General features: G+C 36.6%; 1 protein-coding gene across 1 annotated transcript; it reads left to right on the forward strand.

The window, feature by feature from the left end:
• The first annotated feature begins 12,816 nt into the window (after nucleotides 1–12,816).
• LOC311067245 (leukocyte elastase inhibitor-like) lies at nucleotides 12,817–19,685 on the forward strand. The gene is made up of 8 exons (XM_084088977.1): nucleotides 12,817–12,988; nucleotides 13,232–13,408; nucleotides 15,771–15,842; nucleotides 16,021–16,161; nucleotides 16,248–16,365; nucleotides 16,587–16,729; nucleotides 16,830–16,997; nucleotides 17,110–19,685. Exons 2-8 carry the CDS (start codon nucleotides 13,241–13,243, stop codon nucleotides 17,512–17,514), a joined length of 1,215 nt encoding a protein of 404 aa, XP_083945103.1. The 5' UTR covers nucleotides 12,817–12,988; nucleotides 13,232–13,240; the 3' UTR covers nucleotides 17,515–19,685.
• The last annotated feature ends 15 nt before the right edge of the window (nucleotides 19,686–19,700 follow it).

Genomic DNA, 19,700 nt, shown 5'->3' on the forward strand with positions numbered 1-19,700 from the left:
AAACGGCGTACGCCACCTGTTTTAATACGATTATAGTTATGAATCTAACTTATATCTTATCTAGAACATCTATCTTATAGTTACTTATGAACCAGCTTAAACAGTTATAGGTGACTAGAGATGTGTTGTATAATCTGCGCTATCTGAATACTCTCGTCTACTACTCGTCTCTCTAGTCACTCTCAACGCTCTCAAGGCGGGCTTTGGAATATTCTCTCCCCAACGTGACGTAATGGAATGCATTGTGGCGGAAAGGAGAATCGTTGGAAACCGCTGTAAAATAGCCTACTTTTTCGTATTATATTGCGTTTTGTGATACCCAACAACATAAAATACAATGGATAACAGTTTAAATGTTTCTTACCAACAAGTAAACTGCACAAATTCGATGAAAAAAAAAACCTGCAACATGGCCTTTAAAGCTGTGCTGACTCAGAGTCGTCATGAAACAGCTTCACAAACAGTCTTTTCAACCTCATAGTATCATTATTTCTGTGATACAATAGTTAAAATTATCATAGAAGTACTAGGATAAAAGTTAAAATTTCAAATATAAACACTGATGTTTATGATAGCGATCAAAATAGAGTAAAGCCCCAATCACACCTAACGCGTTTTTCCGGTTCGAAAACGCGAGGCGCACAGCACTGCCCCAATCACACAGAACGAGCAGTGAACTGCGTTTTTTGTTGCTAGGCAAACACAGAAACCGCTGTCCTGTCAGACAAGTAAACGTCAAATCAGCCTTTTATTAACTTTGTTTATTTTCTGTTAACATTGTGGTAGTTACGATTCGTGCAGTAAAAAATCGTTACGAAAAGACAAAATCATAATACCAGCAGTATCAGCACCTATAGGGATGTTCGCCGGAGTCAAATGTGACGTCACGATATGGGCGTGGGCGCGAACTGGTTGGCAGAAAGAACCAAAACATGTCGCATGTCGCAGCAGTCTACCTGTGTTTTGTCAGCATATGTTAATTATTTGTCCGAAGAAGCTAAAAAGAGATATAATTAAGCTTTTATATAACCAGGGTTCATGTTCTCTGCCTGATCCATATCACCTGAGTGAGAATTTTTTGTTGTTCTTTGACATTTAAACGAAGTCAGCAATTTCGTTGGATTTACAGCTAAAAAATCTGGCGGCACATTACTGGAGTAAAAAAAGCATCTGTGAAAGCAGTGCAGTTTGAGTGTTTCGGAACGTGTATGTGATCGGAGAGAAAGATGAGGCCCTTCTCTGACTACGTTGGTGAGATGAGATGAGATGAGATCATGCAATGCTGACAGTACAATGACAGTTGCACAGATGTTGGGAGTTGGGAACCGGTGAGAAAATGTCCGGTAGCCTACCCGGTAACTTCACCAGTAATAACAATATTAATTTAGTTCTGCTTAACGGTTCCTGAACGCTGTAACTAACAGCTGCCCAGCCATCAACACAGCCACGTGTAATTTGTTTACATACGAGCTGCACTAGGTCTATATCTGTATTCTAAGAGTTATTATTACTTATGGATCTCGTTAATAACTTGACAGCACTTAAATGTGTATTCTTACAAGTTAAAGAACAAATGTTTGTGCAATTCCTTTTTTTCACCTTTTATGAGGCCAAAAAAAAAAAAAAACCTGTCTGGTAAAAAGTAAAAAAAGTTAACTTCAGGCCCTGTATATAACATTGGTTAACATACGTAAAAATGTATGAAAATACAATAATTTGCCCTTAATTTATAAGGATATGTACACAGATGATACACACAGTACAGTAACCAATCTTGCTGATCACACAGCACGATACAACCATTTTTGTTCTGTGTTTGCGCTGCGCAGCAAGCGGCTATTACTTTTCTTCTGCCAACCAGAGCGCATGTAACCGCGTCGTGACGTCACGGCGAAGATCCCTATCGTGATAGTATCGAATCGGGAGATAGTTGTATCGTCCCAGCCCTAGAGTTCACAAGAGCAGCGAGAACTGAGAAGATGACGCAGATGGGTCTCGGATGTAGTGCGGCACTTTTGTGAACTCACTCAGAGGCCCACAAATAAAAAAATTAATAGTTGAATAAAGTTGTTATTTTTGCACACAAAATTGATTGTTGTCGCTTGATGAATTTAAGGTTGAGCCAGTCACTTGGACTATTTTAACAATGTCTTGACTAAGATTCAATTTTGGTATGTTTTAGCTTACCTCAAGGGCATCCAAGATGTAGGTGTCTTTGTTTCCGCAGTAGTTTCAATTTTGATATTTTTAGGTCAAACCGTTCTTGTCTGTCAGTCATATCATGCAGGTCTATGGTTACTGTCTCAAAGAGCATGCACAGAGTCCAAATTAAAACATCGTCCAAATTAAACAATTCCCCATCGTAAGTACACATTGATGGCCTAAGACACGAAACGAGCGGTTTGTGTGAGAAAACGACCAGTATTTATATCGTTTTTTACCTCTAATACACAGCCACATCCAAGTGATCTGAGGGCAGGAGCGCATCCTGGTGTGTGACGTGTGCGCAGACTGGTGCATAGATATATACACTAGATGTCGCCTTGGCTACGGCAGTTCATTGGAACGAATGCCGTAGGCAAGGCAACATCTATTCTAGTATATATACATCTATGCCCTCAGATCACTTGGACGTGGCTGTGTACAAGAGTTAAAAACGATAGAAATACTGGTCGTTTTCTCACACAAACCGCTCGTTTCGTGTCTTAGGCCATCAATGTGTACTTACAATGGGGAATTGTTTAATTTGGACGATGGGGAATTGTTTAATTTGAACGATGGGAAATTGTTTAATTTGGACGATGGGAAATTGTTTAATTTGGACTCTGTGCATGCTCTTTGAGACAGTGACCACAGACCTGCATTCATAGGACTATCAGACAAGAACGGTTTGACCTAAAAATATAAAAATTCAAACTACTGCGGAAAAAAAGACACCTACATCTTGGATGGCCTTGAGGTAAGCTAAAACATGCCAAAATTTAGTTTCAAAGTGAGCTATCCCTTTAAGGGATAATTCCAGTATTTAGCACTTTGAGTCTCTTTTCTGGTTTGTTTTGGATGAACTAGAGTGGTGGACAAATCGCCTTTGACAGCTTCAGAGTCGCTGGCTACCGGCATGCACGAACATGTCCTTAAAACAACCCTCAACGCTCGTTTCCAAAACTGTGCAACTCACCGAGTGGCTAGTGGTGTTCGTTGATGTTCCAAAACAAGTAGCGTAGCGAAATACAGTTTCTGTCGTGTTTTATTTGAAATTTTGTAAAATCGTGCATGCCCGTAGCCAGCCACTCTGAAGCGGACAAAGGCGATTCTAAACGAGTCAAAAAGTCGAGACAGGACCCATCGTCAACATTTCTGTGTCCACCACTCTAGTTCATCCAAAACAAACCAGAAAAGAGACTCAAAAGTGCTAAATACCGGAATTATCCTTTAAAAGGATTAGTTCACCCCTAAATGAAAATTTCCCAATAATTTACTCACCCCAATGCCTTCCAAGATATCTATGTCTTTCTATCCTCAGTGGGAGAGAAATTATGTTTTTCGAGGAAAACATTTCTGGATTTTTCTTCTAACAACAGACTTCATTGGTGACCATCGTTTTTAAGTCCAAATCAATGCAGTTTCAAAAGTCTTTGAAGTGTTTAAACGGGCTGTACGCGATCACAGCTGAAGAAGAGGTTGTTATCTAGCGAAACGATTGGGCGTTTTCAATTTTTTTTTATAATTTATAGACTTTTTACCTTCAATAGTTCGGATTGAGCTGATCAACAAACGGACAGGGAACTACGTCATCATGTTGAAAGGTCACGCCGGCACCGGCAGAAGTATCGCCTAGGGGTGCACCGATCCGACTTTTTCAGTCCCGATACCGATACCTGGGCTTTGTGTATCTGTCGATACCCGATACCGATCCGATACTATAGTTGAATTAATAATAAACTGTATACCTTCCACAAATACCTTCCTTGAAGAGACTAAAGGCACCAGACTTTACTAACTAAACATAACTAAGACAAAATAACAGATGTATGTAATGTGTTGTATTCTTATTTATTTAAAAAACAATTGTGCATTCAAAATCGAAAATAGAATATAATCAAACTTCTTTAAATAAATGTAATCGAAAATAGAATATAATCAAACTTCTTTAAATAAATGTCAAAAAAAAAAAAAAAAAAATGTAGCGGTGGAAACAAAAAAACTGTGTATTGGTCAAACGTGTCACACCACCATCACAAACATGACCTGAATGCTCACTTAATCAGCAATGGCAAATTTAAATGTCAGTTTTAATGATCATTATGTTTCATATTTTTTAAAATGAAAACAAAAAGAAGCAGGGTTGTGTTTTATATTTCGTGTTGTTAATATGCAGTAAAGATAATCAATGTACGCGTTTGCCTGAACCACATTTATGTGGCCATTAATATGTTTAAGTTTTTTTTTTTAAATGAAAAGAGGCAGAGTGGTGTTGTATAACATACTTCGTTTTATTGTTGGCTAAAATATACATAAAGGGATTACCGGAGTAGCCAGAGCGAGCTGAGTGACGCGATCAAGTACACCGCTGTTCCATTTGCAGAATAACCGGACTCGCGTCCTCTCGTCCTCGGGAGTTCGTTCTCCTGAGTCGAACTTGGCAAGTCCGAACTACCAAGGAGGACGCAAGTCCGAAGTTTGCGTACTTGGTATTGAGAAACGGCCTCTGGCTCGCTCCATGTTGCTTCTAGCATGCGACACGCGTGAAGCTGACGAATGACGTAGGTTCTGCTGCGACGAAAAAAAAAAAAAAAACCTGGATCGGCCCGTGGATCTGTTATTTTTTCCGATCCCCGATCCAGCTATTTTATCAGTATCGCGGCCGATATCCGATCCTAATATCGGATCGGTGCACCCCTAGTATCGCCCCACTGTTTACAATGCGACCGTACGTAGGAGGATAGTTCAAATAGTATTGTTTGCAATTATATATAGTAATAGTATTCACTGAATATGAATAGTATATGAATAACATTCTGCTGAATATGAAAAGTAGTTCAAATAGTATTGCCGGCGTGACCTTTCAACGTGATGACGTAGTTCCCTGTCCGTTTGTTGATCATCTCAATCCGAACTATTGAAGGTAAAAAGTCTATAAATTATAAAAAAAAATTGAAAACGCCCTATCGTTTCGCTAGATAACAACCTCTTCTTCAGCTGTGATCGCGTACAGCCCGTTTAAACACTAAAAAGACTTTTGAAACTGCATTGATTTGGACTTAAAAACGATGGTAACCAATGAAGTCTGTTGTTAGAAGAAAAATCCAGAAATGTTTTCCTCGAAAAACATAATTTCTCTCCCACTGAGGATAGAAAGACATAGATATCTTGGAGGGCATTGGGGTGAGTAAATTATTAGGAAATTTACATTTAGGGGTGAACTAATCCTTTAAGGGGTTGGAACAACATGAGGGTGTATAATTACTGACAGAATATACATTTTTGGGTGAACTAACCCTTAAATATAAGTAGTGTGGGGGTGCCAAACTAGCACTGTGGTCCAGTCTCTTCATGCTGTGGTCCAGTCTCTTCATGCCCCGTCTATAAAGTGAACAGATTGACTGATGTTACTAATGGTGATTTATTGTTTCATAAACATTTAATAATAACATTGTGACTACTCAATAAATGTTAACCCTTAAGTTATTTAGGCTGTGCTTTGAGTCCTATAAATATTAAACCACACAAGATTAAAATGTAGCTTACAAATGTTATACAATGGAAAGGTTCAATAACACATTGTAAAGGATTAGCTACACCTGAAAATGAAAACTATCATTGAGGGGAAAATAAGATAACGTGCATCAAAATTCTGTACCTGCTAAACTTTTCTAATTTGTACTAATTTGCCATACTATATGGAAGTAGGAATATAATACTTTCATTGTATGACAATAGCAGCATTGAGAAAGGTCTTCTGAAGCTAACGTTATTATAATAAAATTATAAAAATGTATAAACCAGGGGTCAGTTGCATAAACATAACCACTATGTTAAGACTGTGTCTTAAGAACTAGTATGATCAACTAGAAGTTAATTAGGGGTAATAATCAGTCTTACTGTTCGGTGTCAAATTAGACCAATCTATTATGTTACTGACTTTAAAAAGTTATTAACAGTTTTAAAGAATAAAATTGGATGACTAACTTGTAAGACTAGTCTTAACAGTTTATGCAACTGGCCACAGGGCTTAGCATTAACCCTGGTCTTGTAAGTTACTTGTCCTTTGGACAAATAAATCGTTCATTCACTTGTAAAAAAAAAAAAAAAAAAAAAAAAAAAAGTAGCTTGTCCAGGAATATATCTTTTTTTTTTAAGTAAGGTTATTAATCTGTGTGTAACGTATGTGTGTGTGTGCGGCTGTATGCTTAAATTAAAAGAGCACATTAATAATATAAAACGGTGATTCAACTGACTTGAAACTTGACTTGAAACGGTTGCATGTTAATACTAGGGATAAATGGCATTATAAAACCCCAATTTGCCCTCCAGGTGGGCATTCCGTCACGTGAAAACTATGAATTAACGGTCCAGTGAATACTTTTAAGTTAATTACTTTTAAGATAATTTAGTTTAACGTTACTTCCATTCACATTGAAAAAATGCCAGCAAAACCTTTACAAAACCTCTGATTAAAAGCCTAAAGCCTAAACTTAGCAGCTAAAGTCTAATCAACCTAACCTTAACTTACCTTGACGTTAGCCTAAAAGTTGAGATGCTAACGGACTTTTCCCGAAGACACTAAAACCATTTCTATAAAGTAAATATTCAACGGAAGCGTATCATTTACATGAAAGAATGTGTCAGAAACATTTTTATGTACAATTTGTTTAATTTTGGTGACTAAACTTACCTGAAATTAGCGAAGAGACAACAGTGAGAGACGGAGTTGCTGCTTGTCGTCAGCATAGACTGTGGTGTGGTCGTCAGTTGAGCTCCCCGCCCGTTTCCATGGTAACTCCAGTTCAAATCTGGTTCAAATCCAACTCGAGTGCGCGCGCTAATTAAAAGACGTAGAAGTCACGCTCACGCAGCATTTAATATAAAAGAAGAATTGATGGAGGGAATTATTTGATAATCATATAAAATATCCTGAAATGTGAGGTTAACATTATTAAGTGTATGGCTAGTGGCCATCACCAAACTGTAAACGGAATGAGTATATGAAGTATGAGTGTAAAACAATGTTTACAAAATCATTTATATAATAGGTTAATAGGCTATATATAGTTATATATTATAATATAATGTAATATATTATATAGCTTTATAAATGGTTAACGTGGTGTAGAAATAAAATTGCAAAAACATTTATTAAAAACTAAACATGATAAAAGGCATGAATATATTTTGTGAAATATACACAATATGTACACATATTTAAAGATGTAACATGAGGAACAATTTAAAAGGTTTATGTTCAATGTATTTTTGAAATAATATATTTTCAAAATGTATTTCAATATATTTAACAGTGCTTCACATATTTGAATAGCATATCTATCTATCTGTACATCTATCCAAATTATAGGAAGGTCTGTCTGTCTGTCTGTTAACAACATTTTCAAACTTGACAGGTTTTTTGCTACGGGCACAAGTAAGTGCAGTCAGTGTAAAGTTTGACGTTGTTTGGATTAGAAATGCAAAAGATATTGTTAAATATATCGGTAAAAGAAGGTAATTGTCTAAAAATTAACATTCTGGCATAAACACTCTGTCAGCTACACTGTTTACTTCTGAATATTGTATTTTATTCACAGCTTTTCTCAGAGTTCACTGTAGCCTGCTCCCTGAATCGTATATAGTCAAATTTTACTTGGTGCTTTCTTCCATGCATAAATAAAAATGTCACTGAACTTTTGCTGTGTAATTGTAACAATGAGCACTCAAACACACCAAAACAACAATTATTAAAAACACACACAAAAACTGATTTTGCACGGGCACTTTCCCATCATTTGTCGTAGCTATTCACACACTGTTTGCTCAAGGGTAGCGTTTCCTCTGAGTTCACTGTGTAGCCAGCTCCCTGAATCATCACGCTTACTCATTAGTGGATGTTAACTGAATCTGTAAGTCAGCTATGCTGTTAACTTCTGAATATTTTATTTCATTCTGGTGCTTAACATTATCACTACTGTGTAATAGTAGCATGCTATTAACCAACAAAACATATCCTATTCAATGCATTCACAATCTCTTTCATGGGCATCATTTGTAGTAGCCTATTCACAAACTGTTTTTACTCAAGCGTAGCGTTTTCTCTGAGTTCACTGTGTAGTCTGCTCCCTGCATCATGTAGTTCAATTTTTTACCTTTATTTATGTCATTATTTCAGGATCAGTACTTGCTTTCTACCATTCACAAATAAAAATGTCACTGAACTTTTGCTGTGTAATTGTAACATCAATGAGCACTCAAACACACCAAAACAACAATTACTAAAAACACTCAAAATATGATAGCCTATGATAGCCTATGATAGCCTAAATATAACATTCAGAAAATACTAATAACATTATAAGGACGTTCTGAGAATGTTGTTCTAAGAACGTTTTCTATCAACGTTATGAGAACTTTCATCAATCACAAATAACGTCATAAAGACGTTCCAAGAACCTTGTTCTAAGAACGTTTTCTATCAACGTTATGAGAACTTTCATCAATCACAAATAATGTCAAAAAGATGTTCCAAGAACTTTGTTCTAAGAACGTTTTCTATCAACATTATGAGAATGTTCATCCATCACAAATAACGTCATAAAGACGTTCCAAGAACCTTGTTCTAAGAGCGTTTTCTATCAACGTTATGAGAACTTTCATCAATCACAAATAATGTCAAAAAGACGTTCCAAGAACCTTGTTCTAAGAACGTTTTCTATCAACATTATGAGAATGTTCATCCATCACAATATAACGTCAAAAAGACGTTCCAAGAACCTTGTTCTAAGAACGTTTTCTATCAACGTTATGAGAACTTTCATCAATCACAAATAATGTCAAAAAAACGTTCCAAGAACCTTGTTCTAAGAACGTTTTCTATCAACATTATGAGAACGTTCATCCATCACAACATAACGTCAAAAAGACGTTCCAAGAACCTTGTTCTAAGAATGTTTTCTAACAACGTTATGAGAACGTTCATCAATCACAAATAACGTCAAAAAGACGTTCCAAGAACCTTGTTCTAAGAACGTTTTCTATCAACATTATGAGAACTTTCATCAATCACAAATAACGTCAAAAAGATGTTCCAAGAACCTTGTTCTAAGAACGTTTTCTATCAACATTATGAGAACGTTCATCCATCACAACATAACGTCATAAAGACATTCCAAGAACCTTGTTCTAAGAACGTTTCCTATCAACATTATGAGAACTTTCATCAATCACAAATAACGTCAAAAAGACGTTCCAAGAACCTTGTTCTAAGAATGTTTTCTATCAACATTATGAGAACTTTCATCAATCACAAATAACGTCAAAAAGACGTTCCAAGAACCTTGTTCTAAGAACGTTTTCTATCAACATTATGAGAACTTTCATCAATCACAAATAACGTCAAAAAGATGTTCCAAGAACCTTGTTCTAAGAACGTTTTCTATCAACATTATGAGAACTTTCATCCATCACAACATAACGTCATAAAGACGTTCCAAGAACCTTGTTCTAAGAACGTTTCCTATCAACATTATGAGAACTTTCATCAATCACAAATAACGTCAAAAAGACGTTCCAAGAACCTTGTTCTAAGAACGTTTTCTATCAACATTATGAGAACTTTCATCAATCACAAATAACGTCAAAAAGACGTTCCAAGAACCTTGTTCTAAGAACGTTTTCTATCAACGTTATGAGAACTTTCATCCATCACAAATAACGTCAAAAAGACGTTCCAAGAACCTTGTTCTAAGAACGTTTTCTATCAACGTTATGAGAACTTTCATCAATCACAAATAACGTCATAAAGACGTTCCAAGAACCTTGTTCTAAGAACGTTTTCTATCAACGTTATGAGAACTTTCATCCATCACAAATAACGTCAAAAAGACGTTCCAAGAACCTTGTTCTAAGAATGTTTTCTATCAACATTATGATAATGTTCATCCATCACAACATAACGTCTTAAAGACGTTCCAAGAACCTTGTTCTAAGAACGTTTTCTATCAACGTTATGAGAACGTTCATCCATCACAACATAATGTCATAAAGACGTTCCAAAAACCTTGTTCTAAGAACGTTTTCTATCAACATTATGAGAACTTTCATCAATCATAAATAACGTCATAAAGACGTTCCAAGAACCTTGTTCTAAGAATGTTTTCTATCAACGTTATGAGAACGTTCATCCATCACAACATAATGTCATAAAGATGTTCCAAGAACCTTGTTCTAATAACGTTTTCTATCAACGTTATGAGAACGATCATCAATCATAAATAACGTCATAAAGACGTTCCAAGAACCTTGTTCTAAGAACGTTTTCTATCAACGTTATGAGAACGTTCATCAATCACAAATAACGTCAAAAAGACATTCCAAGAACCTTGTTCTAAGAACGTTTTCTATCAACGTTATGAGAACTTTCATCAATCATAAATAACGTCATAAAGACGTTCCAAGAACCTTGTTCTAAGAACGTTTTCTATCAACGTTATGAGAACGTTCATCAATCACAAATAACGTCAAAAAGACATTCCAAGAACCTTGTTCTAAGAACGTTTTCTATCAACGTTATGAGAACTTTCATCAATCATAAATAACGTCATAAAGACGTTCCAAGAACCTTGTTCTAAGAACGTTTTCTATCAACGTTATGAGAACTTTCATCAATCATAAATAACGTCATAAAGACGTTCCAAGAACCTTGTTCTAAGAACGTTTTCTATCAACATTATGAGAACGTTCATCCATCACAACATAACGTCATAAAGACGTTCCAAGAACCTTGTTCTAAGAACATTTTCTATCAACATTATGAGAACGTTCATCAATCACAAAAAACGTCAAAAAGACGTTCCAAGAACCTTGTTCTAAGAACGTTTTCTATCAACGTTATGAGAACGTTAATCAAATCAAAAATAACATCAAAAAGACGTTCCAAGAACCTTGTTCTAAGAACGTTTTCTATCAACGTTATGAGAACGTTCATCAATCACAAATAACGTCATAAAGACGTTCCAAGAACCTTGTTCTAAGAACGTTTTCTATCAACGTTATGAGAACGTTCATCAATCACAAATAACGTCAAAAAGACATTCCAAGAACCTTGTTCTAAGAACGTTTTCTATCAACATTATGAGAACGTTCATCAATCACAAATAACGTCAAAAAGACATTCCAAGAACCTTGTTCTATCAACGTTATGAGAACTTTCATCAATCATAAATAACGTCATAAAGACGTTCCAAGAACCTTGTTCTAAGAACGTTTTCTATCAACATTATGAGAACGTTCATCCATCACAACATAACGTCATAAAGACGTTCCAAGAACCTTGTTCTAAGAACGTTTTCTATCAACGTTATGAGAACGTTCATCAATCACAAATAACGTCAAAAAGACATTCCAAGAACCTTGTTCTAAGAACGTTTTCTATCAACATTATGAGAACGTTCATCAATCACAAATAACGTCAAAAAGACATTCCAAGAACCTTGTTCTAAGAACGTTTTCTATCAACGTTATGAGAACTTTCATCAATCATAAATAACGTCATAAAGACGTTCCAAGAACCTTGTTCTAAGAACGTTTTCTATCAACATTATGAGAACGTTCATCCATCACAACATAACGTCATAAAGACGTTCCAAGAACCTTGTTCTAAGAACATTTTCTATCAACATTATGAGAACGTTCATCAATCACAAATAACGTCAAAAAGACGTTCCAAGAACCTTGTTCTAAGAACGTTTTCTATCAACGTTATGAGAATGTTAATCAAGTCAAAAATAACGTCAAAAAGACGTTCCAAAAACCTTGTTCTAAGAACGTTTTCTATCAACGTTATGAGAACGTTCATCAATCACAAATAACGTCATAAAGACGTTCCAAGAACCTTGTTCTAAGAACGTTTTCTATCAACGTTATGAGAACGTTCATCAATCACAAATAACGTCATAAAGACGTTCCAAGAACGTTGTTCTAAGAACGTTTTTTACTCAACGTTACAAGAACGTTAATAACGTTGTATGAACGTTCCGAAAACATTATTTTACTAACGTTTTGTGCTAACATTTACACAACTTTTAAAGAACGTTAGTGAAAGTTGTGGGAACGTTCCCTGTTAGCTGGGTCCCACCACATGTACGTTTTTAGAGTTGCTCACTATCTCACTCTTTACTGTGCAGATACAACTTACTGTTTAGTAGGCTATATCACTTTGGCATTAGCGATCACTTGAATATACGGAATATACAGCTACAACTTATCGCGCTCATTCGCATCTGCCTGCTGATCGCTGATTGGCTAAAAGTGCGTGCTCGTCGGTGATGTCAACACTAACGCCAGCTGACTCTGCATGGGCGTGTGTGTACAGTAATGTCATGATGACTGATTTTATGGACTACATGCACACTTTAGTTTAGTTTTTTAACCAATTAGACTTTAAAATGTAAATGTTTGAAAACCGCCGAACTGACCCCAAACCAGCCCAAATTTTGTCCACCCGCCCAAACCCTTTTTTACCCGCACAATCAAATTCAAAACCGCCCAATTGGGCGGGAACCCGCCCAATCTGGCAACACTGGCAGTCACTCCGGCCGACAGTGACGTCACACACATATCCTCTCATGGTTGAGTAACCCGAGACGTTTGGGCTGGATTTGGTTTAGAGGATGGGCTCTTCAGGGCGAGACAACGTTTGTAAGGATGAAACTCACCAGATCATTCTTTCACCTCTGACACACGGGGAAATATCATCGTTCCGGCTAAAACAAAACTCTAGGTAGTGCTTGAATAGAACAGATTTTTTACATTACACTTCTGTATGTGTAATGATGAAAATGATGCAAAAACTGCTGTTCTAGTGCTGTACTGTCATATGAAAGATAATGCATGGATTTTTTTTTTCTTAGACAAGCATGTGATGTTGTTTACACAGGAAATGACAACTGAACTGAGCAATGCCCTGTTTGGGATTTTCACATTGTTATGCTGATCATCTCTCTCTCTCTCTCTTACTTCCTAGCTTGTGAAAATGGAGCCTTTGACTGCAGCAAACACACAGTTCTCCCTCAACCTGTTCAAGGAGATCAGCGGAGGAAACGCATCAGGAAATGTGTTCTTCTCTCCTGTCAGCATCTCCTCGGCTCTGGCCATGGTGTCGCTCGGTGCAAGAGGAAACACAGCGGCTCAGATGATTAAGGTGATCTCACACACTCAAACAAAAGTAAAAGTAGACTGAGACAGAGGAACCAGGAAGCAAGTTGACACAACGAGTGCATGCGTTCCAGATTTTAAAGGGGTCATGAACTGCATTGTTTTATTATTTTTTTATGTTTCCTGGGGTGCACTTATGATGTTAGTATGATTTTTACACCAAAAATTGTCAAAATTTATAAATAAAAGGCATTTTGCTGCTCACTCCTTAGGAGTATTAGCCTACCACCACCTACTGGATAGCCTACATGGGTGATGCATCTGTATTTTTTATTTTTTTGTACTCCTGTTTTTCAAGTAGCCATTATTATACCTGTTTTAGTGTCGCGCTGGTAAATGGACCTCACATGCAATTGATGCTTTAATACAAAAGAACTTAGCCTACATTTCAAATTTTGTTTGCTAATGAATGTATCCAGGCTGAACAACTACCATGTAATACACAAGCAGAGAAAAGACTAAGCTGATGAAAAAAAAAAAAAAAATTGCCGTCCCCTAAGGCCACATCATAGATTGTAGGGTGATTCTGCCTCTTGTCTTTGGATGCTTTAAAAATGACAAAATTGAGGCGAGTTATACTGTAAATTCTATTTAAGTACAAACAGAAATAAAATTGTGATGACCGCTTATTACTGGAGAAATTAACAGCAGAGAACACATTTCCATAATAAAAAAGAAAAAGTATTTAAATCAGTACATGCTCAAATTGGCGACATGGACTATTCACTGGCCTAAACAATTTGTCTTAAAGACTGAATATTAATGTGTGTGCCATCAGCACCATCAACATGTGGCAACATCCCTGATACAAACACTGAGAAACAAAATTGTTGGGAAAAATCCTTAGCCGCTCCTAAATCTGAATCCCTGCGAATCGCTTCAAAAACTGGGCATTATCTGTCAAACACAACCTTTAAGTGCTTTCTTAAATTCAACAGCGAATTCTTGAAAGCCAGCATTTTGTGCTTTTTAGGTTTGCACAATTTGTAGTGCATTCGCCAGGAATCCTTTTTAACGCAGACAATTACATAATCTCTCTTATATATGGCCATGTGTGATCAGGAATGTCTCTATTCTCAGTCATGTCGACACCGCTAACTCCCTCTGTCTCATCCATAACGTTAATCATTCTTCTTGTTGTCTTCTGCCTTGCTCAGTGGGAGCTTATAGCCTACGTCTGTGGTGCGTGATAGTCAAGAAAATTATACACCAATGGGAGAGTCATGTTTTCTGTTGAAAAAGGCGCAATGACAAGAAATAGTATTGATCATTCCAGCAAATACAGATTAGAATTAAAGTAATGAGCCAGGTTTGAAAATATAAGTAGAAAGTACAGACATTTGTGTAAAAAATGTGAGTGAAAGTAAAAAGTTGTCAGAAAAATAAATAGTGAAGTAAACTGATACCAGAAAAATCTACTTAAGTAAAGTAACACAGTATTTGTACTTCATTACTTCCCATCTCTGTTTATAGCATTTACATTTTATATATGTTAAAATGCTTTCACTAACGGGAAATTGTTTCCTGAACGAGATCTAATCTGTAGCTGTGTCTGAATCACATACTGTCTGAGTATGTATACATTTGAATTTGAATTTACTTTGCGGGCATTAAAAAGCGTGTTATATGAAGTATGAATGTGTATTATGAATGTAATCCGGACGTTCTACATCCACCATTTTGTTACTGTCACGTGACCAACCAGCTTCAGTTGCGTCGCTTCACTGCCATTCATAAATCCTCTCCCGTGGCCTCATGGGATAGTAAAGTGTCCATCGAATGCGCACTTCAGAACCTTGGAAGTAGTAGTAGGTCATCCGGGGACTTTTCGCCTACTGTGTTTCAGATACAGTGCATACTAATCCAGACTCAAAACACTTCTGTTTAGCTGTGCATTTACTGAATGAGCACTGTGCCACTGTTCATCTGACTATTTGTACTGTATTTTATTTTATTTTTTATTCAAAACTGTTTTAATTATTCTTATTTCTTTTGATTATTTTATTTTCTTCTATGTAAAGCACTTTGAATTACTATTGTGTATGAAATGTGCTATAAATAAACTTGCGATTTCGATTCTGGACGCACCACATGTAAATTGAGTTCGAGGCATGGCATAAACAGTAAAGTGCCAGTAATTAATCACTCTTTCCACTCATTTAATTATCAAAGGCCTGAGGGACAAAATCAACAAAGAATGTGTTTGACATCATCAGTTCTTCATTGTCTTTTCTAGTATATTTTAAACTATTCTAATGAGCATTTGAGAAGTGCACTCACAATATATGTTGAAGTTATCTTTATTAACTTTATTATGGTTCTTTATTAACCATATCAATGCTGTGTAGGTCCTGGGCTTTAACAATGAACCACCAATGATGGAGCAAACCCAGAATCCTCAGACACCTGCTGAACTCAAGGTTTCGTATGAATATTTACATCAACACTAACCCAGTTAACAGGGAACGTTCTCAGAACTTTAGCTAACATTCTGTCCAGGTTCTGTTGCATGAACAGCTGTATTTACTGTAGAGATGCATGTATCCTTTGGGTTCGTCTGATTCAACTGATTAAATCTGATATTGTTGATGCAAACAGAAATGTCCAGAGGAAAAACCTGAGGACCAAATTCATTCCAGCTTCAGCAAGTTCATGAGTGATCTGAACAAACCAGGAGTCCCGTATGTGTTGAGTCTCGCCAACCGCCTCTACGGAGAGCAATCCTACCAGTTTGTTGAGGTCAGACTCGGTTTATTCACTGGAGGTTCTGGAAATGTTCTCAACTCTAATATCACTTCCACCTCAATCGGTTTGCTGTATTACAGAAATTCCTCAATGACGCAAAAAGCTACTATGAAGCCGGACTGGAGAAGGTGGACTTCAAGAACCAATCAGAGGCTGCTCGTGTCAACATCAACCAATGGGTGGAGACAAAAACACAAAGTGAAATCCAGCATAAACTTATTCTCAATTTGAAACTTATTCTTCACTCTTACAAATAAAAGTTAATTCATGTTTTTTGCAGCACTTAAGTTTCAGCGAAAATGTCTTTTCAAGGGCCATGTTTGGCTTCATGGGTTCTTGAGCTGAGCTTTATAGTAACAATATCAAACCAACCAGTTCAAATCACTGCTCAAAGTGAACAATGTCCATTTGTATTTTAGAGAAGATCAAGGACTTGGTGCCACAGGGAGCCATCGATGGGATGACGAAACTGGTTTTGGTGAACGCCATCTACTTCATGGGAAACTGGGAGATGAAATTCCCAAAGGAATCCACCAGAGATGGGCAGTTTAAGCTGAACAAGGTAAGAATTCATGCTCTTTTTTAATATTATTTTAATAATATTTGTAACAGTCATGATGAAATATGAGGGGTTATAATGTGTTTCCGTTAATGTTTGGCAGAATCAAACTAAACCAGTGAAGATGATGTATCAAAAGGAGTACTTTCCTCTGGCCTTCATCCCAGAGATCAACAGTCAGGTTCTGGAGCTGCCGTATGTCGGGAATAATCTCAGTATGTTGATCATCCTTCCTAACGAGATGGAAGACGACACCACTGGCCTTCAGAAGGTGATTTGAATGCTTAATTAGCCAGCCGTGACCAGTCAGATGTTTACTTGTGGAGCAGTTTTCATTTTGACTATTTCAACTATTCATCTGACATGTCTCTCTTATTATCCAGCTTGAAAAGGCACTGACCTACGAGAAGCTCATGGAATGGACCAAACCAGAAGTCATGTGTCAACAAGAGGTTGAAGTGTCTCTGCCCAGATTCAAGATGGAGGAAACATACGACATGAAGAGTCTTCTGATCTGCATGGGAATGGAGGATGTTTTTGATGAGAAAAAGGTGAATCTTTCAGGCATGTCCTCCAACAACGACCTGGTGGTGTCGAAGGTGATCCATAAAGCCTTTGTTGAAGTCAACGAGGAAGGAACCGAAGCGGCTGCAGCCACCGGTGACGTCATGATTTCAGATTGTTGTACCTATCCGCGGGTCTTCAACGCAGACCATTCTTTCCTTTTCTTCATCCAACACAATCCATCGAAGAGCATTTTGTTTTATGGACGCTTCTGCTCTCCATGAGTGAGTCCTGCTGCATGAGACGCTTCCAGCTAGTTTAGGTGGTGATCTGGTTAAAATGAGTAGGAGAGACTCGAGACGACTACTACAAATCAACCTGTCATATTTTGGTTTAAGAAACATTTATATGTGCCAACAGATCAGTACCTATTGCAAAAAAAAAAAAAAAAAAAAAAAAAGGTAATCTAAATGAAAATATTACCAAAAACAATAATAGTATATCAATAATAATAAATGTTACAAACTGCTCAGAAAGGCTGAGGATCCAAACACAGTAGTTTATTAAAGGGTAATCCAAAGTAATGATGTGAGCTTTCAAAACACTCCTTCATGAAGCTTTGAAACCTTTACGAATCTTTTGTTTCGAATCAGTGGTTCGAAGCGTGTTTTAAACTGCCAAAGTCACATGATTTCAGTAAACAAGGCATCGTTACATCATAAATGTTTCGAAACCCATCATTCACTTAGGCCTCGTTTACACTGCAGGTCTTGATGCCCAATTCTGATTGGTTGCCTATATCCGTCCGTTTACACGTTGTGACCCATGTCCGATTCGTGTCGTTTAAAGCATCAAAAAAACATGAATGAATACAAGAAGGAATGTTGTTTTAACCATGGAAAGACGTTAGTACACACCGTTCTAATCCACCGACATTAATCTACTAACTCTCCTGACTGCCTTGTCGGACAAAAATGGCGGATGGCGGATTATGATTGGCCAGATCGCCTGTCAATCAAACTCTCTGCAAAGGGTCAATTGATTCAAAGCTTTGAAAAGCTTAATTTCTCCCATCACTAATCAAAAGACAATCCAAAACACGGGCAAACAATCCAAATAGATACCAGGGCAGGGACAAAACCATGGAACAGATAATCAAAGAAGCACTCAGAAATGCAGTTGTGACACATACAAGACTTAGAAATGAATGACTGAATTAACCAGACTTATATAGACGGAGTTTACAAGGTTAATAATACACAGCTGAAAGCAATCATGGATGATGAGTCCAGGCAGAGAGTTCTGGGAAACATATGTTTACGTGTTTATGATTGAAGAAATGAAAATCATTGCAGTTGTCTCATTCAGGTTGAGGTTTTGGACGGGTCTCTTCATACTACTGTATAGGGCTGGGTAAAAAAATATTGATTCTCATTTTTACGAACCGATATTGATTCTTAAATCCCAAGAATCGATTAGGCTAGTCATCTTGTTTTCAGTTGATGAATGAATGGAACATCGTAGCGCGCATCCCATCCAATAAATCGCAATAATCTTTGTGCTATTGATATGAAACAAAGTCTCAGATTTCAAATTACGTCCATTTTCTTATGAAATTCAAAACCATAAATACAGTTTTGGCGCTGTGGCGTGAGATCCCTCTGGCGCAGCTCAAGAGAAGCAGTAGTGAAGATCTTCTCTTCCGCTTTAATAATACCAGTTACAGTGCGAAATAAACATGAATGAGCATCTGAAAGTTTGTTAAAAGATAGAGTACAACTTATCGAAATCCGTATCATGTCACATGGAATCGCTCAGTGTTTCAACCGTGGAAAGACGTCAGTAAAACAGCTTTTAAACAATGTCATGTAACGTCACATTTACCTCAGAAAAACCATATCCAGTGACCATAAACTCGTTAGTCAGCTTGAAAAATTAACTCTAGAGAGGAGCATTTTGCTAAATATATGCACCATATTACATATTCATTATAATTTTTCATATTCTTCAATATTAAATGTATGTTTGAATAAATCTGGCAAGTTTTTTATGACAGCCACCATTTAAATGTTTATATTTCATATAACTTTATTATAATAAAAATAAATAAAAGTGTAATTTAAGAGTATGTATACAAATCAGTTATTTTTTACCTTCAATATTATAGTAGACTAATGAAGCCTATAGGCTACAACTGACTCCCATAGTTTACAGCATTAGTTAAGACATTTGTTTTCCTTGAGAAAATTTGCCATGTATTGTACCTGATATCCAAAATAATCAATATTGAATCGAATCGAACTGTGAAATTTGTGTCAATACCCAGCCCTACTACTGTATGTAAACAAATCTCAGTTTAAAAGAACATTTATGAGGTTACATATTACGTGTATGCATTCACTGTAACAGTATATTCAACATAAATGAAATAAATCTTTACAATTTTTCAATAAAACCTGCTTTGTTTGAG

The sequence above is a fragment of the Abramis brama genome (assembly GCF_963993115.1).
Source record: "Abramis brama genome assembly, chromosome: 17".
Taxonomy (NCBI): domain Eukaryota; kingdom Metazoa; phylum Chordata; class Actinopteri; order Cypriniformes; family Leuciscidae; genus Abramis; species Abramis brama.

What these genes read in the sequence shown, in the direction of transcription:
- LOC311067245 (XM_084088977.1), top strand. Translation starts at nt 13,241, where the DNA reads ATGGAGCCTTTGACTGCAGCAAACACACAGTTCTCCCTCAACCTGTTC. An exon ending in AATCCTACCAGTTTGTTGAG is followed by an intron (nt 16,162 to 16,247) that starts GTCAGACTCGGT and finishes GCTGTATTACAG; the next exon opens with AAATTCCTCAATGACGCAAA. An exon ending in GGCAGTTTAAGCTGAACAAG is followed by an intron (nt 16,730 to 16,829) that starts GTAAGAATTCAT and finishes AATGTTTGGCAG; the next exon opens with AATCAAACTAAACCAGTGAA.